Source organism: Phaethon lepturus, unplaced genomic scaffold (assembly GCF_000687285.1).
Source record: "Phaethon lepturus isolate BGI_N335 unplaced genomic scaffold, ASM68728v1 scaffold13618, whole genome shotgun sequence".
In the NCBI taxonomy this organism is placed as follows: domain Eukaryota; kingdom Metazoa; phylum Chordata; class Aves; order Phaethontiformes; family Phaethontidae; genus Phaethon; species Phaethon lepturus.
In genome coordinates, this window is record NW_010556972.1 from 27,711 (window position 1) to 50,675 (window position 22,965).

Sequence of the window (22,965 nt, forward strand, 5' to 3'; positions counted from 1 at the left end):
ATCGTGGTGAATATTTTTCTTGAAATAGCATCAGGAAAATACTTCTTGTATTTTTCATGTAAAAGTTGCTGAGCATGAACAAATGCAAACTAGCAGTAGCGTACAGTGTTGTCACTGTGGGCTGGGGAATGATCATTCTTTACAATTAAGCTGTCCATGTCTGGGAATGCTACTGCAGCAGTTTATGTTCCTGATGGGTATAACAAAAACAAGTGCTTTGTGTCTGTTTAGCAGCCTTTTCTCTTGATAACTCAGAAGTGTTGATGATCTTTGCAAAAAACTGTATATCCATCCTCATTCACTTGGAAGGAAGGTGGTTTGCATGGTGGAGCAGTTGTACGATATTCGAAGTATTTGATGTGTGATCTTTAGACATTCAAGCTGTGGCCAGGAAACTGGAGTTGTGGCAAATCCATTCTTCTGTACTACCTGCTCCTGAATAGAAAGATCTTCTGCTTGTATTTGATGCAGTTTCCCTCATGAATGCCAAAAGCCATATGTGTCGTCCCTTATTAGATTCATAAACACTGGGCAAAACTGTAGAGATGCACTTACTGTATGTAACTAGTCATTTGCAGTTGTTAGTGGCAAAGTAAGGTTTTATTGCAATTAGCTCTCCTGGCGTAGTACTAAAAGAAAAGAGAGTGAGTGTAATACAGAAGAAAGGAGACTTCAGCTTGTTAAGTTTAAATGAACTTATATTTGCATTTGTCAAAAATATCCATCCCTCTGAAATTAATACTGCTCAGTTGTACTGGGTTTGCTGTGGTGTGTCCTGAGCCATTATTTGCAGTTGTAATGCATGGTATGGAAGGGCTGCAAACTGATATTCAACACCCAATGCAAATATACTGGACTAACTAAGAGATAGAAAATATGTTCATTAACTAGAGCTGCTAGTGTAGTGTACTAAATGTGAAACATTCTGTTGACATATTTAAAGGTACTCAGAACTTCATTGAGTACTTTTTTTGCTGCTAATTTTCCTTTGCTTATCATCAAGTTTTCCTGGTTTATCATTGCTGAGCCGGATATTTGTAAAAGTAGAAAATGACCTGGATATGCTAGTACTGGATATGCTAGTCATAACAAAATTAGAATGTGTAATATCTCTAAGTGTCCACTTTTTAAAATAGACATCATTAGAGAGTCCACTTTGAAAAGTGTTCCTGCTGTGTCAGTGCTCCAGTGTTCATGCCATAACATTTGGATATCTATTGCAAACTGTTTAAAATTGTAACTTTAAAAAATAGTCCCATAGTTTATTTTCAGTTTGCTAAGTTAAAATAATTTGGATAAATTACTTAAAAATAAGGTATTACTAATACTTTCTTTTTAATTACTCTGGTTCTTGAGACTATCTATAGGTAGTTTGACAAGTCAATATTCTGCTGCTTAAAAAAATTTAAATGTTATGTACCATAAGATTGATATATAACATGATTTTTTTCTTTAATATGGTCAGATGTCTAAGTGTTATGGATTGATTTGATTCTTACAGGTTTACTGAACTTTATATAGAAGAATTGAGAAATGAAGGAGACTTGCAAGTTCTTATCATGGATTATCTGAGAGGCTTGAATGTGAACAAAAATACAGTACAAGGAATTGTGAAGTAAGCTGGTTGTAATCTCTTTAAATCCTTGATGGAATAAGTCTCACAAAAAGAAAGTATGTAACTAGTCTCGTTAGACAGTTTTGGGAAATACTATAATGATCCCTACACAGCAGTTTGCATAGCCTTAGGAAGCGGAAGAGGGTAGACATCCATTCTCTTCATTCTGAAGGTTGCTGTACTTGTGGGGAGCAGATTTACTTTCTGTTATTCAGAATTGCTTTTTTGGTGGCACCAGTTAAAAAGAATTGCTGTTGCAGTCCTCTTTCCCATCTGAGAGACTAAAATGGTTTGTTTATGTAGATCATACCAATGGAAGTCTTGTGTGTTTGTCAAGTTACCTTTCTTTCCCATAGCTGAAGGTGTACTATCTCGCTGCATTAACCTGAAGAACTGTTACATGTGTACAGTCATTCTCTGTATATCAAGCTCTCTCAAAAATATTGTTCTAAAATACTCTGTTGCTTTGCTTCACTGACTATACAGATGGTGGAGTTTGGCATGGCTTTCCTGACCTGGAGCTTTTAGAAAGAGTGACAGTTGGAGATAAGCTTAAGTGTTCATACTTTGGGTTTAATTCCTTAGAGCAATGGTTTGATCAGAAACAGCACTATGAACTGGAACTGGTTTCATTCTTTATTTTTGCAGCTTTTACTTATCTGTGAGAAAGGAAGCAGAATCAAAGCTGGTGGATGGAACTGGCCACAGACCTCACTATAGTCTCCGTACACTTTGCAGGGCATTGAGATTTGCAGCATCTAATCCATGCAGCAGCATACCACGCTCACTGTATGAGGTGATTACCTATGTTGGGGTTTGTTTCAGTGTGTATTCAGTACAAAGACTGTTTTGGTAAAGGGTAATCCTCTCTTTTAGTGAATTTAATGCAATATTGAACAGAAATGATTCTTTAAGGTCTCTTCTTTTTTTCCCCTATTGATTTTTCATTTTATCACTGAAAATAACTATTCTGCCTAGGGTTTCTGTTTGAGTTTCCTGACGCAGCTTGACAGAGGTTCTCACCCGGTAGTTCAAAAGCTAATTTGCAAGCATATAGTGTCTGGCAACATCAAAAGCCTTCTCAAGCAGGTACGTAACTAAGCCTAATAGAGCTGTTTAGTATTCAGAGTAGAATTTATTTTTAATTGCCTTTTCTATCTTTTTCCTGTACACTTCCTTCTCAAAGTCCTGTTTTTCATGTTATAAAGAAGAACTAAAAAAAAAAAAAAATACTGTTCCTCCATAATTTTTTTACTTCTGCTTGAAATGCCCATATGTTAGCGACTTTAATTTGAAAAAATCTGGAAGCCTGAATAATTACAGCTTTGTGGAGTGTGGGCAGCTTAATACAGTGACTCCAACCTTAAAGCTTTCACAGGCTTTTTATTTTTAGACTCTGAATGCAGAACATATGGATATGAAGCAAACATCTGTGCTTTGTCTCTGATGGGAAAGAAAGAATCTCACTAGTGCTGGGAGCCCAGCATGAGTTTGCATGGGAGATTGGGCAGCTGGGATGGGGAAACCAGCTGTAAGAGATAGGTATTTGTTTCAGAATAAACCCCTTCATATTAGAAAATATGTATAAATATAAAAAGGTAAAAGCCAGTTTCATGCTTGGAAGTGCACTTGAAAATTCAGTGCTAGGACTCTTGAGACATTTTTATCTTCATGGCACTGACAAAGATTCTTGCTTCATGATCTTGAAATGATCTGGTCAGGCTTTCCCTGTAATTTGCATTCTGTGACAAGGGGACAGCGCTCTACTCACAGTGCTCTACTGCAGGAGTGCTCAGGGATTATTTAAAATGACTTCTTACAGAATATGTTGCAGTGGTGTAACAGTAGTTGTTGTCATGAGGAAATTGAAGCTCATTTGTATAATCTGTTATTTCTGTCATGTCTCCTTAGCAAATACCAAAACCTCACGGAGGGAGATTTATACTCATAGAAGGGTACTGGATTTCAGCTGGGGATAAAGAACCAGCTGTAGATGAGACTTACGTGCTAACCCCTTCAGTTAAGCTTAATCTGAAAGACATTGCCAGAGTTGTTTCTGCAGGGTAAGTCTGTTACAACTTTTCCATTAAAAAACTAAATTAAAGATGTTTGTTTGGGCCTCGAGTGGTGCCTGTCTAGCCTTTATTGTTTGGCATGAGTAATGTCCATTTTGCTCCTACTTCACAGTTAACTTTTCATTATACAGTGACTTAAATTTATATGTGTATTTCTTGTCTCCTTAAACCATTTTACTGCCATACCTAGTTTTATTTAAATGATAATCTAGAAATTTGCAGTTAGAATAACCTGCTTATTTCGCACTGCTATGTAAAGCTTCATGGGTAGCAGTTAGCATTTGTGGGTAAAGTTACTTATGTTCCCCTGTTAATGTATGATCTCGGATACTCCAAGTGAGTTAAGTAGTGATATTTTGGTAAGGTAGTTTGGTAATGTAGATCTATGAAAATTTCAAATAATGTTGATATCTTGTATACGAGAAAGATATGACCCGTGCTTCTAAACCACTATTTTCATTACCCCTTTTAGAATTCATCCAGTACTGATTCAAGGAGAGACCTCTGTTGGTAAAACCAGTTTAATTCGCTGGTTGGCTGCTGCTACTGGGAATCACTGTGTAAGGATTAACAATCATGAGCATACTGACATCCAGGAATATATTGGCTGTTACACATCAGATGCCTCTGGGAAGTTGGTGTTTAAGGAAGGTGAGTGGGCATATTATATTTACTCCAAATTCCTGTCTCAATTCACTGCTTTTTCTCTTCGGCTTAACTTGTCCGTTTTATTACAACGGAGAGATGACCTGTCTAGTTAGTAGTTGCATATTAATGATAACCGCTTATGTGAATTTCAGTGAATTCTTAAGAGTTCATGTTTGTCTCGTCATACTTGTCCTGTTGTTGAATTCTTTTCTTTATGTCCAACTTAGACAATACTGTTGCTTCCATCTCTGAATTAGCATTTGGACTAAGTGAAAACTGGTTGCTAAACATATCTGAATGCATGCTTCTGTTAGATTTTTAACTAGAACTTTTTCTGTTCACTCCAAGGCATTCTCATAGATGCAATGAGAAAGGGTTACTGGATTGTTCTAGACGAACTGAATTTGGCTCCCACTGATGTTCTGGAGGCTCTCAACCGTTTGTTGGATGATAACAGGGAGCTGTTCGTTACTGAGACCCAGGAAGTTGTCAAAGCCCACCCTCGTTTTATGCTGTTTGCTACACAGAATCCTCCAGGACTCTATGGTGGCAGAAAGGTCTGTACAGTGTCTTCCTTGGAGTAGCTACAACTGTAGGGAATTAATGTCTCCTGTATATAGAAGTGTGATGTGAATACTTTGTGATGTGTAGCACAGAATTAACAAATTCTCAAGAGGTAGAGATGAGGTGGTGGTGGACTAACTTTTGGTACAGCTGGGTTCTGTTTAGGTTAGTTGTATGTTTTGCAGATACCAAATTTCTAATTCATTTTGAGTAGTTGAGATTTAAGTACTTTACTGAACTGGAGTTCATGTATATTATATTTGACTCAGCATTTCTTCCTCAAAAGCACTGGAGAAGAGATTTGACTTCAGCTATTGACATCTTATTTTGTGCTAGTTTTGGCTGGAATAGTTAATTTTCTTCATAGTGACTGGTATGGGGCTATGTTTTGGATTTCTGACCAAAACAGTGTTGATAACACAGGGATGTCTTAGTTATTGCTAAGCAGTGCTTACACAGAGTCACGGTCTTTTCTGCTCCTCACCCTGCCCTGCCAGTGAGTAGGCTGGGGGTGCACAAGAAGCTGGGAGGGCACACAGCTGGGACAGCTGAGCCCAACTGACCAAAGGGATATCCCACACCATATGATGTTGTGCTCAGCAATTAGAACTGGGAGGGAGAGGGAGGAAGGGGGGATGTTCAGTCTTTGTTTCCCCAAATAACCATTGCACATGATAAAACCCTCGTTTCCTGGAAATGGCTGAACACCTACCTACTGATGGGAAGTAGTGGATGAATTCCTAATTTTGCTTTGTGTGTGCAGCTTTCACTTTACCACTGAAACTATCTCAACTCATGTGTTTTCTCACTTTTACTCTTCTAATGATCTCCCCCATCCCATTGTAGAGGGACTGAGTGAGTGAGTGGCTGCTTGGTGCTTAGCTGCCTGCCGCAGTTAAAACACAGCACATTTTAAAGCTCTTGTCCTCATCCAGGCTGTCTCTTTTGCTTTCTTTCAATGTTTATGCATATGTGCTAGTTTGTATGCTATAACACTATCCATATTTCCTTTGGATGTGTAGAGGAAGATACGAGGAATATCAAAGGAAAAAGTTCAAGCAATAATATGTCCTCATATTCTAGGTTTTGTCCAGAGCCTTCAGAAATCGTTTTGTGGAACTGCATTTTGATGAACTGCCAAGTGCTGAACTGGAAACCATCCTGCACAAGCGATGCAGTTTGCCACCTTCTTATTGCAGCAAGCTTGTCAAAGTCATGTTAGACCTGCAAGTATGAGAGTCTTTCTCCTTTTTGTAGAAGACATGCAAACGTATTTCAGCACAAAGTAATAGAAATTCCTTTGGAGGAGGGAGCTGTTGCTAACTGGCAGATATTTAAAAACCTAAACAATAATTGATGGAAGAGAACCCACCAAAGTACTTAGTTCAGTGATTAAGATAGAGGATAGGGAAGGTGATGTCAGAACTGAGAGAAAGCTAGCAACAAAACAGTTAGCAACCAAAGGCCTTGGGATTTGATGTGTAGAATAATACCTTGCTCTGGATCCAAAGCACAGTATTGGATTTGTAGCTGTCTTTAGGTCATGCTAAATTTGGTACTTTTTTTTAAGCAATAATTTTGGATGTGTTCTGACACCCCTGTGTTAGCTACTTAATATGTAGCTGAAACTATCTCGTATTTACAAGCAGTTGCAGCAGCACAAACCAGAGAACACTTGCTAACTTAAGTTTTGGTGTAGAACCTAATCTTTTGCTTGGATTTTGTTTTATACCAGGTACCTATTTTCTTCTTAGTATTTCTGTTTATTATTATCTATATTATTTTGTTCCTGGTACCTATCAAGTACCTGCTTAAAGGTAATTTCAGTCTGGGAGTCACGACTGTACTAGACTTCTTTTTTTTTCATACAGTTTGTTTGAAGAAGCGTCATATCGGAGAGCTCTGATTAGCTTTTCTTTAAGTGTTTGGACAGGCTCATGAAAAAATGGCTCACGTTTTGTTCTTATGATAGTCTTACCGCAGAGGTTCGACAGTGTTTGCTGGGAAGCATGGGTTCATTACCCTGCGGGATCTGTTTCGTTGGGCTGAAAGGTACAGATTGGCAGAACAGCTGGAAAAGGAGTATGACTGGCTTCAGCACTTAGCAAATGATGGTGAGCCCTGCTACCTCAGGTTTTCAAAGTGTCTGTAGAATTGCTTTCTAACCCCAGTTCTTAAGTATAAATTTTTGTTGCTGATTAACCAGAAAGTAATTGCTTTTTCTCTTCCTCTGTTCTATAGGTTTTATGCTTCTGGCAGGCAGAGTCAGGAAACAGGAGGAGGTGGATGTTATTCAGAGTGTCCTTGAAAAACACTTCAAGAAAAAACTCTATCCTGAGTCTCTCTTCTCAGGGGAAAGCGTCAAAAAGCTACTGGGTGAGTTTCCTAGAAGGACTACACTGGTAGTTCTCTACATGTGACTCAAGCTGATGGATTGCTTTGTGTTGTGCAGCTAAACCCTCCACATGGATGTCGGTGATGGACAGAGATTTTAACCATATTGTCTGGACTCGAGGGATGAGGAGACTTGCAATTTTGGTGGGCCGAGCTCTGGAGTTTGGTGAACCAGTACTGCTGGTGGGAGACACTGGGTAACCTTGCTTTTTATTATGCAGTTCTTTGTAGTGCTGCACCAGCCACTGAGTCAGACACAAAATGATCGCGTGGCCTTCAGTGCTGCTTTGATCTGGGACATTTAAGTCTCTGTCATGGCAGACTTCAGCTGCTGTTTTTCACAGTTCCCTTTTGAGGGGAAGAGTTGTATCTCTTTCAGCACAAGTCTTTAATGGGGTTATCTGCATTATGTATAACTACGTAGAAATTATATAGAAAGTAGTAACATTTAAATGAGCTGACTTCTGTCCCTGCCTTTCACAAGTTGCCCTACAGAATCTCACCGTGCCTCACTGGAGAGGCTGCTTTTGGGAAATTGTAACATTTTTCTGTTAAAGAGCACATTTGCTTTACATGTTTTAAGAACTTGAATATAGCCTTGCTTCTACTTCTTCTCCCAGTCCCTGCCTTGTATGGTGTAAAGGAGGTCGTGGAAGTAGATGCTGTCTGCTTCTATGCTGGTTATAAATTCGGAGAGTACATTTTGATGGGAAAGAAGGAAAAAAAATGCAAGAAAAGGGAGAGTAAAATTATTTAGGTAATAAATGAGTACTCTAGGTACTCAGTAATTTATTCCCTCAGACATAGGCTTTGTCTAGGCATGTAGCATCTCCAGTTCCATGAAATGTTAGGTTCGTTGAGTACCTGTAGGGGCAGGCTGAAATAAATTTGACTTTGAACCTGCAGAAATCCATCAATGCAGATATTGATTTAAATTTAACTAAAAGCATCTTGTGCAAGTCAGCAACAATTGTGCCAAAAATGGCTTCACTTTGCATACATTCCTTCCAAGGAAAGGAGCAGAAGGAAATTTGTACACTGGGCCTTTACCTCATAACTCTTCAATGAAAGTGAATCCTGTCCAAAGTGAGCTGATTTTTTTTTTTTCATTCTTCCCTTTCAATTAAATTACTTGGTTGCAGGTGTGGTAAAACTACCATTTGTCAGATGTTTGCAGCATTAACAAATCAGAAGCTATATTCAGTGAATTGCCACTTGCATATGGAGACTTCAGACTTCCTGGGAGGGCTGCGACCAGTCAGACAGAGGTCAAAAGACCAGGTTTGTCTTGCATCGATAGTAGTTTGGATAGTATGACCATGGAAGGAAAAAGTAGCAGTCATTAATGACTTTTCACTTCCTTTTCCATTTCTCAGGAGGAATCTGATGGTTCTAGACTCTTTGAGTGGTGTGATGGACCTCTTGTTTTAGCAATGAAAGAAGATGGTTTTTTTCTCCTTGATGAGATTTCTTTAGCTGATGATTCTGTACTAGAGCGACTTAACAGGTACGTCTTAAAGGTGTATTAAGTATCCTCAGTGTGTCTATGCATTATACAAACATGAGCGGGGTAAATCTAGCTTCTTTTAGGCACATTTGTTTCCTGGTCTGGGTGAGCTGCTCTCTTAATCATATAGTTCTTGCTGAAAGGAAGAATGACCCCCATGACTCTGGCCTTGTTGATGTTTGTATTTCAACTTCTGTTACAGTTTGCTTTGTTTTTCTAATTGTCATCTATCTGACAGAGGTGCTGGTTTTAATCACAGTAATTGAACAATTTTTGCTGCTTGAAATTTTAATTACAGCTAGGGGCAAAGATTGTAAAGCAAGACAAAATGCCTTGTCTTGCCTAAGTCTTGATGTCTGAACTTACCTGGAAAAATAAAAGGTACTTTGATTAAAAAGCAGACATGTATCTGTTTGCTTGACATTTGGCTTTATAGTGCTGCTGCAGACTGATCTGCACTCAAATTGCTATATTTGTTTCATGGACAAAAATAAGATGATGAAAGGATTCGCTTTATTCAATAGCTCATGTCTCTGGATAAAGAAATTAAGAACATAAACCCTAGTTCAGTTGAAGCAGTTTAAAAAGTATCTAAAGACAGTTTACAGCATGAATCAAGTTGGAAATATAAAACTAAAGGTAAAATCTCCAATTTATCATCTACAATATTAATATTTTCAGCCTGTCAGAGAGCTCTTGAAAACCTTTTAAAATACCAGAAACAAAATCTAGTTATTTCCCTCTTTTGTGTGTGTAAAATATAATAAAACATAAATTTAATTTCATTATCTGCTTGCAGCAATAACCCTCATTTTAGTCTTCTTCCATTACCCATTATATTAAGATGACTAGAAGCTGTTTTTTCTAGCATATCCAAACCCTCTGTGTTACAATCTGGATTATTTTCATTGTATCATTGCAGGTATCACTCTTTCATAAAGTTCAGTTCGTCTCTCTGTTTTGACAGTGATACTAAGCAGTGTCTTTCTAAACGGGTAACAGCTCAAACTTTTACAGCTCTTAGTGTACAGTGAAGTACAGATAATAAAACAAACAAAATCCCCCCCCCCCCCCACCCACACAAAATCCCCCCCCCCCCCAACCACAAAAACCTAGTAGAATGCTTCTCAGATGTGTAGTCTGTCAGCTTGAAGACTGGTTCATTGTGCAGATTTCTTTATCTAGCTCCTATGAATATAAATTTTACCTTTGCTTTTGTAAAGAAAGCTGTGACGTATACTTTTTAGGTAAGTTTTTTGACAGATCATTTGAACGGAGCCTTATCAACAAGGCTGGGTAGAGTTTCCTTCTGAACAAAATCAGAAATGTTCTCAATTAGGGAGGATGAACAGATTTTAAATATTTAATATGAATTCTGGGGCAATAAAATTTTAATCAGGCCAATTCATGTTATTTTTTCATTTTGAAGTGACCTTTTGAAGTGTGAAATGAAATTTAAAATAATTTTTTTTAACCTTCTCTCTAGCATTCTTGAAGCTGAAAAGACATTGGTACTTGCTGAAAAAGGTGGTCAAGATGATGAGGAAAACGAAGTAGAACTGCTAGTTGCAGGAAAGAAATTTCGTATCCTTGCTACCATGAACCCAGGAGGTGACTTTGGGAAAAAAGAGGTAAATGTCAAAGCAACTGGAAGTAGAGCATTCACAACCAGCATTCACTGGTTAGTGATTGAAAGTGCAATGTAAAAATGCATCATGCCAATTCTGGCATCCAGTGCTTCCTAGTAGGCATCTGCCTCATCAGTAAAGGCGGATTGGGTTGTATCTGTTTTCTATCACTTCTGTGTGCTGTCATTTTAACAATGTAAGTCAATACTCAGCAGAATGTCAGAGAAAACTTCGGGCCTCTGAATATTTCAGGTAGGCTTGATATGTAGAATACTTTCAACTACAGGAAATGTGGCTTGTGAAGCAAGTAAATCCAGCTCTAACATGAGTCTGGAGTAGTGGGAAGTTGCACGATAGATTATCCTCCCTAATACTGTTCAGAAAGTTGATAGAAGTCATCTTGTCATTGTCAGTGAATATGGACATCACATCCCAAAAGACCTTTCTCATTAAATGAAAAAAGTCTGTTTCTGGAGTTCAGCTTTAAGTAACTTAAGACAGGTAAAAAAACCCAACAAAACCTGAAACTTTTAAACAGTGTTGAGAGCTAGGACTGAAAAAAAGAGCTATAAGCTCTTTTACCCAAAAGGAGATGGGTAGATGTGTACTCCTTTTAATGTGGTTTCTACAGTACGGAACAGCTCACTGTAAAGCCATGCGTTAAAGGGGATTTATTTCTGCATTGCATTTGCACTGATGATTTTTGCTTGACTAATTCAGGCAGAGGAAGGGAGGAATTGCAGAAATGAGTTGTAATCGAAAGCAAATTTCCATGTGGCAGTTTGATTCTGTAAGCAAAGAGAGATTACATAGCCTTTGTTTGATACAGGATGTCCTAGAATGAAATAGAGCCTTGGTGCTTGCAAACAGTTCAGTTTCTTCCCATGTGCTTTTGAACTTACTCATTTATCACCTCTTTCCTGCATTGATGCCACTACTAGAAATCTTAAAATCCATATTCTCTCAAAGATTTTATTACTAAGTGGCCCTGTCAAAATTAGAAGGAAAGGTCTGGCTTGTTCACTTTATTGTTCACAAGCACTGTGGCTACAAGGCTGTCAGCTAACTGCAACCTTAAGTAATATGATGTAATGTAAATTAAATTGCCATGTTGTTCTGCTCGTTCGCAGCTTTCTCCTGCATTGCGCAATAGATTTACAGAAATATGGTGTCCACAAAGCAATGGCCGTGATGATTTGATACAGATTGTAAAACACAATCTTCATCCAGGATTGTCTTTGGGTGGAATAAGCCATCAAGGTGGGTATTTCTCTGTGTTAGAATTCAAACATTGTTAAGAAAAAAATGGGTTTGGGGGCTGCTAAACTTTCCTCAGAATTTACACCACTGTGTTCCTTTTTCTTGTAAGTGCACCTCTGAGGACACTTTTGAAATATTTTGGACTTTGTTCTTCATTCATTGTGTTTGTCATATCGCTAGCCAGAAGTAAGATCAAGGCTGTATTTACTTCACCGTTCAGGTAGTTGAATTATCCCCGGTCATTCAGTGACAAATCTTCATTTCAGTGTAAGGTGCTGAAAGAACTGGCACTTCATTTTCTGCCAGCAGCTTCACTTGTTACTATTAATCACTTGTTTCTCTCTTGTTACTGGAATTTTAAAGGATCTGTAGTGACAGAACAGGTATGGACTTACTCTTCAGTTATCCTACCTGTTAGGATATAGAATACCCATCCATGTTGCTCCTGCATTACAGCTGTACCTGCTTTAGTGATGCTTATCATACAACAATGTAGTAGACGTGACCAATAAAATTATTTGGTAACTACATAGATTTTTTTTACTCTCTTTTCAGGGGCAGACATAGCAGAGCTTATGATGGACTTTGTTGAATGGCTGACTAATCAAGAGTTTGGTCGCCAGTGTATTCTCAGTGTGCGAGATGTCTTGTCGTGGGTTAATTTTATGAATGTTATGGTAGAGGATGAAGAGTCAAATTCTGCCAAGGAATATAGCCTTCTTTACATTTCTCCAATGATGTCTTTTATCCATGCTGCATGTTTGGTATACATTGATGGAATAGGATCGGGTAAGTCTTCAGTGCTCATTTGGTAGCAGAAAATATAAAGATATATATTTAAATTAATATGTTTGAGTAGAATGCAAACAAAATGCTTTAGGGCAACATAGAATGCTTCTGGGAGTTTTCTCTTCCGTTTAACAATATCCTGTATTTCATACACCTTTTTTGTGTTTCAGTAGCAAGAGTTTGAATAATGCAGCAAACTTAAGTAAATTAGAGGTAGTAGTAATAATAATATTACAGACGCTAGCAACAAATTAAGAAAGCCTGGGATTTTTATTGAGTCTTCTGGGCTGATATGGTACTTAATTACATGGCCACATATTATTCTCTCTGTCCCAGCCCACAGGTCAGCATCTGTGCATGCTAGCCTGTGTCATGTGTACAGCTCATAATGCATCTTTTCATGTTTGGCCACTGGCCCACCTGATAAATATGCTGATAAGTATATGGGAGTGCGGAAAAAGTGAAAAGCCACAAGAAATGCAGGGAAAGAAGGCCTGGAAGGGACTATGGCAAGGGATCAGGATGATAGTGATGGTAGAAGAAAGGGTTTTGGAAATAATGTGTCCTTTTAAAATGTCTGTTGCGCAGTGGAGGAGAAAGCTGCAAAGTGCTTGCAGAACAATTTGTCTATGGTAAATAGTACTGGAAGCACTGGCAAGCAAAAGTACTAACATGAAATATAAACCTGAAACAGAATACTGCACAAAAATGGCGTCTGTGAAGGAACTGAGTTTCTAGTCATCAGATGAACGTGCCTAGTTATGTTTGTAAAGCACACTTTTCTAATTACAGGTACAACATCCTGCTCAGCTGATACAGTTTTATTAGCTCGTGAAAAATGCCTGACATTCTTATGTGAGAAAATGAGTCAATTCCTTGATCTGACTGATTACCAGAAGGATGAACTAAAAATTTATGATAGAACAAAGGAGAAGGAGTTTGTATGGATGGACAACTTTATGGGAATCCACCCCTTTTTTATTCCAAGAGGCAAGAGACTTTGTGGGAGTGGGTGGATATTTATTCTGTGTTTTTTATTTCCAGTAGTTCTATTACTCACTAAATACAAGTAGGACATCTGAACCATTACAGAACAGTTTATAGTTTGTTCTCAAGCCTTAGAAAAATGCCTTTTTTTCCTCGAAGTGTGTTGATTACAACTCAATCACATTTATTAAGGAGACACATCTGTTAATTGCTTTCTCTGATTACTTTTTAAAATTGCTGGTTAATGGCCTAATTTTAGTAGATCTTTTCAGTGTAACAAAGCTGCTTCAATTTTGAGTTGTAATTTCCTGTCACTTTGCATGGTCAGAATGTCTGCTAACTGCCGCTAACTAAAGCTACAGCTCATCCTGGGCCTTGTGCAAAGCATGGGAAGCAGAGGTCCTGGGTACAATGCTAAACAGAATGGAGAGTAATGCCCTGCCTTGCTGTAGCCTCTCAAAGATTTGCTGCACTTTTTGCAAAATCACTTAGACCTGCATTTCAATTCCTCATGTGACAAACTAATGCAAATGGGACTATGCAAATATTGCTTTCTGCCCTTAAAATACAGTGATGGGACTAAAAGGTGATGACTGTGAGCTTTCTAGTTCAGCTGGTTAGTTTTCAGTACATGGAACTATGTGTTCCTAATGCTGTGTTAATCATTCATTTTTGAACATTTTAATATTCATGGTTCATATTAGTCACACATAAAACTGTACAAGGTAATGCTTTTTTGTAAATTGCCTAGTTTCCCTCTGCTAATTAGATCACAAAAGGAAGGATCTCTTTCATACTGAACAGGTATCGAGATGTGCAAGATAAATTGGTGATTAATATCTTGTATACCTGAGAAATGCTGTATTATGGAATTTAGAGAGTGATGTCCCAGTGAGCTATACTGGCTGGAATTTAGCAGACAAGCTCTGTACTCCCTCCTCACTGTACATCATAATAACAGTAAAGAAAATATGTGCCTAGAAGCACACTTCAATTAAAGAACTCTTCTTTCACAGAACTAGCAGTGTATGGAACCGATTAATATGTTGGTCTGTAACGTGACTGAATTGTATCGTTCAGTGTCAAATTTTCAAAAGCTGCTTTTGCGTTGTAGCACAACGTCTCTGAAACGCAAGGACAGATTTATGATTTTTCAGTGATAGATCTCTAGTTTGGGTCATGAACCAGGAAGTGTTGAAGTTTCATGGCAAAATATACCATGTATTCATATGCTTTTTGCAGAATTCAGCATAAATACACAGAGATGTATGCTGCGACACAGCTGTGGGTCACACAGGAAGTATATGTGCTTGATCTCAGAGAATGGGATACAAGCTTGATCTCCATTGCTTGCTGTGGTGAGATCAGCAATTAAGAGACAGAATGATCTTTTTCAGAAGCACACTTGTCAGCAGCTCCAGTATAAACATTCTGGTTTAAATGTTTTCTTGTAATTCTATTTAATTCTTTCCTTTGTTTTAGGCCCAGTTCTCCAGAGAAACAGCATTACAGATTATGCTCTAAATGCTGGGACTACAGCAGTGAATGCACAAAGACTGTTAAGAGCCCTACAGCTTAACAAACCTATTTTGTTGGAGGGGTCACCAGGTGTGGGCAAGACCAGTCTAGTTGCTGCCCTGGCAAAAGCCTCGGGAAACTGTCTCGTTCGAATCAACCTGTCTGAGCAAACGGTAGAATATTATCTTTGTAACTTAATGTTTATGGAGAAGGGAGATTTTGTTTAACTTAAAAAGCATAGTTCTTTTTAACTTTGGCAGTGAGTCTGAAGTGTCAGTTTTTCCTTCTTGGTCTCGAGAAAAAACTAAATGGGAAGGGAGAACCAGAAAGAGCAGTGAGCTTCTGTGAGCGAATGCCAATTCCCAGATTTTTCTGTTCTTTTCAAGTGAATACATGCATATCTTTGTCTACTGTCTTTTTCTTAGCTTCTGTAAAGTTACTTGGAAACAGCTTTAAGGCTTTTTAGCTTTTCTGTTCCAATTTAATTTTTTTGCTGTTACATATAGTAGCTGGTCACTGGAATCCTATCACGGAAAAGCTTTTAGCAGCTTGCAATTACTGAAATGTGATACCTAAATTTTTATCTTGATTTAAAGGGGAGGGAGAAAATGTGAGGTAAGGTTTAACAGGGGCTGTTCATGAACTTCTGTGGAGTTGTGTGAATTTTTTTTTTCTCCCCCGCATTCTCTACTCCCAAAGGATGTGACAGACTTGTTTGGGACAGACTTACCTGTTGAAGGTGGGAAGGGAGGAGAATTTGCCTGGCGTGATGGACCATTACTAGCAGGATTAAAGGCTGGACACTGGATTGTGTTAGATGAGGTAAATTCAAGTTTGGGGCACAAATAAAATGGAATGTTCTGGAAGAGCGAAGGTGATGATTTGACAATGTAGGTTAAATACCTTTGAGGGTTGATGACTTAGTTAAATTTTGCTTCATTTTAGTTATGTGCCTCTAGTGCCCTGTTGAAAGTGATCGTTCCACTTAAGAGAAAATTAATCTCCCTCTACTAAGTCCCTCTGCCCATTGGCCCTCCATAGAGGGAATGTAAAAGACAAGCTTTGACTAGACCTTTTTTAAACAAGACAGCAAAGATTGAATCCCAGCCAAAATTACTGCAGAAAACCAAGGTTAGATTTGATAAGCATTTGAAGGTTTTTTGGGAAGAGTGTTAACAGAAGTTTTGGTACAGATGCTCTTACTTACGTAGATATAACTTCACTGAAATAGAAGGCAGTTTGCTGGGACTAGTACACTGTGTTGCGTACTGATTTAATTGAGATGAAGAAGAGTTGCATTTTGCCAGTATAAAGTATCCTGCCACCACAGGTTTGTTCGTGTGCCAAGTAGCAAGTGCTTTCAGGCACATGCATGCAGAGCTTGATGTCATGTATTCTAATTATTGCAGAGTGCAAAATCTTACATTCTTTAGCTGTTTGTATACCTTTTTTCCTGTTGTGAAGAATGCTACTTTTTAAATAACAGTGATACTTAAATATCCCAGACTGCCTTAATTTAAAAAAACAAGCAAGCAAACAAAACACTCTGGATGTCACAAATATATGAACATAAATTCAGAAGAAACATCTTGAACATGCAGATTTTACAATGGAGAACTATTTTGTTACCATGGTGAAAACACAGTACAAAAATAGCAAAGGCACATAAGGAAAACTGTTAGTTATAGTTTTGTTGCTCCAGTGTAATAACAGTCTAGCTGGAAGTAATAACACATAACAGTCATGTAACTACAAGGAAATTGAATTTTACCTTCTGTGTATCCTAGCCTGTTAAACTAGAGATCATGCTAAAGTGGTTTCTGGAGCATTAATATTGTATCCTTATTTCTTTCCTCAGTTGAATCTGGCTTCTCAGTCTGTATTAGAGGGACTAAACGCATGCTTTGACCACAGAGCAGAGATTTATGTTCCAGAATTGGGAATGAATTTTCATGTACAGCACAAGAAGACCAAGATTTTTGGATGCCAGAATCCGTACAGACAAGGAGGTGGAAGAAAGGGTCTGCCCAAGTCCTTTCTTAATAGATTTACACAGGCAAGCTTATTTGTTTGGTTTAAACTGTGTCATGATCCTGTCTTGTAGTTTTCTGACTATATCAACACTCAGCATGCTCTTGATTGTACAGGTGTATGTTGATCCACTGTCAGCAGAAGATATGGAGTTTATTGGGAATACGCTGTTTCCTGCTATTGACAAAAGTAGTATTGCTAAAATGGTTGCTTTCAATAACAAGGTAAATATATATTTTAATTTCTTTTTTGTGTAGGATTAAAAAAATTAAGTCTAATGTTATATTTCCAAACATTTTTATAGAGAAGTGAATGGATGAAAAAGAGGAATGGAAATACATGCAGAAGGAAAAAAGAACACTACTAAAACCCACTTGAATTCTTTTACGACTATAGTCAGATACTTGGTTGATAACTGGAGGTGTTATTTTTCCACAGAAGATAAAATACATATATACACACATATATAAAAGGCTTTTTTTCTACAAATGGTGAAAACAGTTATGGTTTGGTAGCTTGGTGAAGTGAGATTAGAAAATAATATTTTTCCTCACATATGGATTATTCTTGAAGCACAAACAAAATGAGCTATATCTTAACAAGAAACAAAATGTGTATTTCTGTTTCTGGTCTGAATTTTTTATCCACTCTTTAACATGAGATGTTGTTAGTGAAAGCAGCATCTGACCTTTACAGAACCAGAAGCCTGTAATGGTATGTGGCATTCTTCTGGAACACTGAGACACCAATAAAACAAAAATCTCTTCTGGTTGGATTTGTCCATGGCAAAGGATTCAGAGATACTCAGATCTAAAAATTTGCTAATATAAGGGTTTTCAGTAAGTGTTAATTACAGGGCATCAACTTACTAGCTGTTTTATGGCTTAGATGTTGCCATTTTGCACAAAGTCCAGGATATAAAATTCTCAGTAAGAATTCTATTTGTGGTCATGCTTCTGAAATTGTGTTTAATCTTCATTTCATGAAACAAAGTGTAGCAATATTAAGAGAAAGTAGTATTCTGTGGCCTTACATAAAATCTTTTGTGGCAGCATCTTATTGAATTTATAGACTGCAAGAGGAAAAAGGAAAATTAAGCTTGTTAGAGGATTAGTAGAGGAGAGACAAACTAAATAAAACTTTAGTTCCTGACATCTTCAGAAAAATGAATACAGCTTGCTCTTTCTATTGTCCTCTGTCCTTTAAGCATTGCCAAAGGCAGAAGTTCACCTGTTTGTTTGGTTTGGGTTTTTTTGTTTTTTTTTTTTTTTTAAATATTTGAAGACCAGCACATGGGTGGAATAAAAGATTTTTTTTTTTTTTTTTTTTTAAATATCTTCTTTTTCCAGATTGACAAAGAGGTAATGGCTGAAAAAAAGTGGGGACAGAAAGGAGGACCCTGGGAGTTCAACTTACGTGATCTTTTCCGCTGGTGCCAGCTTATGCTTGTTGACCAGTCACCAGGATGTTATGATCCAGGCCAGCACGTATTTTTGGTATATGGAGAAAGAATGAGAACCAGGGAAGACAAAGAAAAAGTAAGCTGTGTGTTCTCCTTCCTTGCTCTTCAGATTGTCAGGAAGTATTTCTAGAAATCCAAGTGTAAATTTGAAGATTGTCTTGGTTTAACCCCAGCCAGCAACTAAGCACCACGCAGCTGCTTGCTCACTCCCCCACGGTGGGACAGGGGAGAGAATTGGAGGAGTAGAAGTGAGAAAACTTGTGTGTTGAGATACAGACAGTTTAATAGGTAAAGCAAAAGCTGCGCACACAAGCAGAGCAGAACAAGGAATTCATTCACCACTCTCCATGGGCAGGCAGGTGTTCAGCCATCTCCAGGTAAGCAGGGCTCCATCACGCGTAATGGTTTCTTGGGAAGACAGATGCCATCACTCCAAACATCCCCTCACACCTTCCTTCTTCACCCAGCTTTACATGTTGAGCATGATGTCATATGGTAGGGAATATCCCTTTGGCCAGCCTGGGTCAGCTGTCCTGGCTGTGTCCCCTCCCAGCTTCCCATGCACCCCCAGCCTTCTTGCTGGCAGGCCAGCATGAGAAACTGGACAGTCCTTGACTGCTCAGCAACAGCCCAAAACATCTGCACATTATCAACATTTTCTCTTCCCAAATCCAAAACACAGGCTCCTACCAGCTTCTATGAAGAAAATTAACTTTTTCCCAGCTGAAAACAGGACAAAGATGCTTTGCAATTCATTCATAGACTTACCTCTTACAAAAAAAAAACCAGCTTTGTTTGGGGTTTTGTAGTTGAATATATATATGTACCTGCTCCTCTTGTCCTTTAAAATATCAATTTAATTACCTACTAGTATAAAAGCAGAAAGCTGGTGTAAATGAAGGCAAGTAGAATAACAACGGACTTAAACAGAGCAAAACACAACATACTCTTTTCTGATTCTGTATTAAATAATAACATTTTTATAGAAGTGGCATTGGTTGCATGCATATTTGTGAGGGAAGAGAAGATAGGGAGTAGAGAAGAGAAAATGCACTGAGATATGGAGAGATTCTTAATGTTATGGTTAAAAAGCATTTGTGTCAGTGCAGTAAGTAAAAATAATGTCCTGTAATTCTGCCCTTCCCTAACGGCATTTTTAAATTGTTCTGGCTTGGATTTCTTTTGTTGACTTTTATTTATCTGTCACTTTTTTCATCTGCCTGTGAATTGCTCCTCTCATTCTGTTAAACTTGCTGCTTAAGGTTTTTCTACTAAAACACTGCAGTTGTTATTCCAACATTGCCACCTACTTGTCCCTCTCTTTCCTAGAAATCCTTTGCTTTTGTTTAAATTCCCAACATTTAAATGGTATTAAACTAAAAGTCAATCAGGTTGTAAAACTGAAGTTACTTACTGAATGTGACTGGTTATTTTTCTCATGGGTTTACCTTCCCCTTTCTGTAGTAGTATTTATATTTTTGTGTGTTATCAAAGAGCTTATTTATGAAGTGACTTCTTCCCCAGTACTTCGTTAAAGAGAAACATTACAGTATTTCAAGTCACAGGAAGGCGTGGTTAATGAAGGGGTTGCTGTGGGCAGCTCACATTCACTTTAATCACTTGCTGCACTTTGAATGAAATGGCACTTGTGATTAAACTGTGTTGTTATCACATGGCTGTGAAGCTGAGAGGGAATGCTACTTTAGAAGTAAATCTTTAGAATGATGGGTAACTTAAGACTGATAAGTGTCTTTTTTTGCTCTTTCTGGTTTAGGTTATATCTATATTTAGAGACATTTTTGGCCAGGAGGCTGATGTGTATACAGGAACCAGGCAGTTTCACATCACTCCATATAACGTTCAGGTAAGCTGTTGACAAGAGCTTTTGTGATTGGAGAGAGAAGGAAGCAACTTGCATAGCTGAGCTCCCGTTTGGCTCTGATTTACTCACCCATGTGTGTCTCACCCCTTCCAGATTGGTTATTCAGTGCTTTCTCGTGGCAACTATATTCCTCGTCCTGGCAGAAGTCTTTCACTTCTGCATCATTCACTGCAGTCCCTCGAGTCTATAATGAAATGTGTGCACATGAGCTGGATGGTAATCCTGGTGGGCCCTGCAGCTGTCGGCAAAACCAGTCTTGTTGAGCTGCTGGCCCATCTGACCGGCCATCGACTAAAAATCATGGCAATGAACAGTGCAATGGACACAACTGAACTCCTGGGTGGATTTGAACAGGTAAATACTGTTTTAGTAATTGAAAGTATTTCTCCTGCCTACCTAACAGTGGCCAGTCCATTGTGATCTTGGTGTTTAAGCACCAAATGGAGCTTTAAGACCACAGTCTTCTGGATGAACTAACTCCATAATGGCATGTTTGCAGGTTGATATCAACAGGCCGTGGCAGCGCCTGCTGGAAAAAGTGGAGAATGCTGTGAGCACGCTAGTAAGGGACAGTCTTCTCCTGACAGAAATTTGTGCAGATGATGCTGAGCTTGTGCTGCGTGCTTGGAGCAATTTCATACTGAATTACAAACCCAAATCTCTGGGTGAAGGAGGTAGAAGTGTTACAGCTGAATTAGTGAGCAAACTGGAGGGAATACTTGTACTTGCCCAGCGACTAAACAACAAAATAAATTCTTACTCAAAGGCAGGTATGTATGGTGGGTGATTTGGAGTAAGACTATATGTTCCTCTGAATAAAATAAGAGAAATATACAAATCTGCAGTGAAAGCTTGAGAAAAGTTGAGGGTGTTTTGTACATTTTTTGTGGTCAATACTGTTGCTTCCTGCTACTTACATAACTGCCTAGCTTCTAAAGAAGTTACAATGATGGTTCTTCGGGTTTATTTTTTGTGTAGTTACATCTGGTAGCGACCAGTAATCCACACTCAAATTCTCCTGTACTGAGCTACTCAACATACGATGCAATACAGCTCTTTTCTTGTATACCTAAGAAAGGGAATTTAGATATTCTATTTTTGCATTTGTTCTCTGCAGCATTATCAGCTGAGCTTTAAAAATTTCAGCAGAATAATGTATGGGCTGTGGTGTGTGTTTTTTGGTTTTTTTTTTTTTTTAAATCATCGTCTAAAACATGGCATTAATATCCATCAAGTTTCATCTAAGGCGGGCAAAGGGATGGAGAAAAGTGTCTGTTTAGGGAGAAAAGTTTATATTTAGTTTATATTTCTCTGTGCTTGCAAACCCCCTGTGTCCTCATGGATTTTGCCCATGGGAAGCTACTTGAAAAGTTGGAACCTCTGCTGTTATGTTTCCCTAAAAAGGAAGCATATATGTTTATTAACAAAATAGCTACTATTTTTCTTGACTGGAACAGAAAGCTACCTCAGTAATATAAGTCTTGATGTAAGATGTACTTCCTTTCAGAGTTTGCTCACCTGGTAGAAGAGTTCCGGCGTTTCAAGCAGCAGCACGCCCAGGCTGCTGACCGTAACAGCCATGGCACTTTCGAGTGGGTGGATGGGATGTTGGTTCAAGCCCTGCAGTCTGGAGACTGGCTGTTGATGGACAACGTTAACTTCTGCAAGTAGGAGATTTCAGTGGATTTATTTTGCTGAGTAAATCCCTTGACTGTATGGTTCACAACTGAATATTTTGCATTTGATAAAAATACGTGGGACCGGTAACTTAAATTTTCTGGAAGAGTGTCTTCCTTCTTAGACAGCTTAGCAAGTTGATAGTTTTCCTGTTACCTCACAATGTAATTAACTGTTTGGCTGTTTGCTTGGTACCATTTTGATTTTGGATTAGAAAGAGACCAAATTGTTACCTTTTTATAACCATATAAATTTCTTTTGAATATAGCCCTTCTGTGCTGGACCGCTTGAATGCTTTACTTGAACCAGGAGGCGTTCTTACCATGAGTGAGAGAGGTGTGATAGATGGCACAATTCCTACAATAGCTCCTCATCCCAACTTCAGGTGCTTTGGTGCTTTACTTTTCTGCCTTCCTCCCCCCCACCCCCCAGACCAAATAGCAAGTTCAGGCAAAAAATGTCATCAGTGAGACAGTCTTCTGGTATTTTGAATGCTGTTCACTTTGCCATGTACTGTGTGGTGACATGTTCTGTTTGTCAAGGAAGGAGACTGTGGTGAGCATATGACAGAGAGCTTAAGAGGCTTGGCTTTATATCCCTGTTGCAGCACGGACTTTTACACTGGAAAATTCTTAGCAGTGTACTCTGCCTTGATTCTCCATTTCTCATTTAGGATTTCAGCACTTCCCTGTCTCACTTCAATAGAGCTGAGGATACAGGTGTGAAGGTCGTATTCAGAGATGTTGATAATGAATGCTAGTATATGGACATAATTTTCTTCCCAGCTGTTTCCATCCCATCCATAAATTTGAGTTTCATTCAGTGACAGAAGGTTAAAACAAAAGCACAGCAAACAAAAAAGCCCAAAACAACCAACAAACAAAAAACCACACCCCCCACCCCCCAAAAAAAACAAAATAAGCACACT

The 22,965-nt window shown here is 38.4% G+C and overlaps 1 protein-coding gene across 1 annotated transcript in view; it reads left to right on the top strand.

Annotated features, from left to right (window-relative positions):
- The window catches only part of LOC104625086 (midasin-like), a gene marked incomplete at both ends in the record, with an annotated part of 43,517 nt that extends 21,095 nt beyond the window's left edge, over positions 1–22,422 (top strand). The window contains 26 exons of the mRNA XM_010292623.1: positions 1,502–1,615; positions 2,264–2,411; positions 2,594–2,704; positions 3,527–3,678; positions 4,163–4,341; positions 4,687–4,895; positions 5,986–6,132; positions 6,875–7,016; positions 7,144–7,278; positions 7,355–7,493; positions 8,439–8,577; positions 8,673–8,803; positions 10,290–10,434; positions 11,562–11,691; positions 12,247–12,480; positions 13,273–13,470; positions 14,950–15,158; positions 15,685–15,807; positions 16,844–17,041; positions 17,133–17,240; positions 18,366–18,554; positions 20,253–20,342; positions 20,454–20,714; positions 20,860–21,130; positions 21,868–22,027; positions 22,306–22,422. Of these exons, the coding sequence (XP_010290925.1) occupies positions 1,502–1,615; positions 2,264–2,411; positions 2,594–2,704; positions 3,527–3,678; positions 4,163–4,341; positions 4,687–4,895; positions 5,986–6,132; positions 6,875–7,016; positions 7,144–7,278; positions 7,355–7,493; positions 8,439–8,577; positions 8,673–8,803; positions 10,290–10,434; positions 11,562–11,691; positions 12,247–12,480; positions 13,273–13,470; positions 14,950–15,158; positions 15,685–15,807; positions 16,844–17,041; positions 17,133–17,240; positions 18,366–18,554; positions 20,253–20,342; positions 20,454–20,714; positions 20,860–21,130; positions 21,868–22,027; positions 22,306–22,422 (4,179 nt within the window). The remainder of the gene's footprint in view (positions 1–1,501; positions 1,616–2,263; positions 2,412–2,593; positions 2,705–3,526; positions 3,679–4,162; positions 4,342–4,686; positions 4,896–5,985; positions 6,133–6,874; positions 7,017–7,143; positions 7,279–7,354; positions 7,494–8,438; positions 8,578–8,672; positions 8,804–10,289; positions 10,435–11,561; positions 11,692–12,246; positions 12,481–13,272; positions 13,471–14,949; positions 15,159–15,684; positions 15,808–16,843; positions 17,042–17,132; positions 17,241–18,365; positions 18,555–20,252; positions 20,343–20,453; positions 20,715–20,859; positions 21,131–21,867; positions 22,028–22,305) is intronic.
- Between the last annotated feature and the right edge of the window lie 543 nt (positions 22,423–22,965).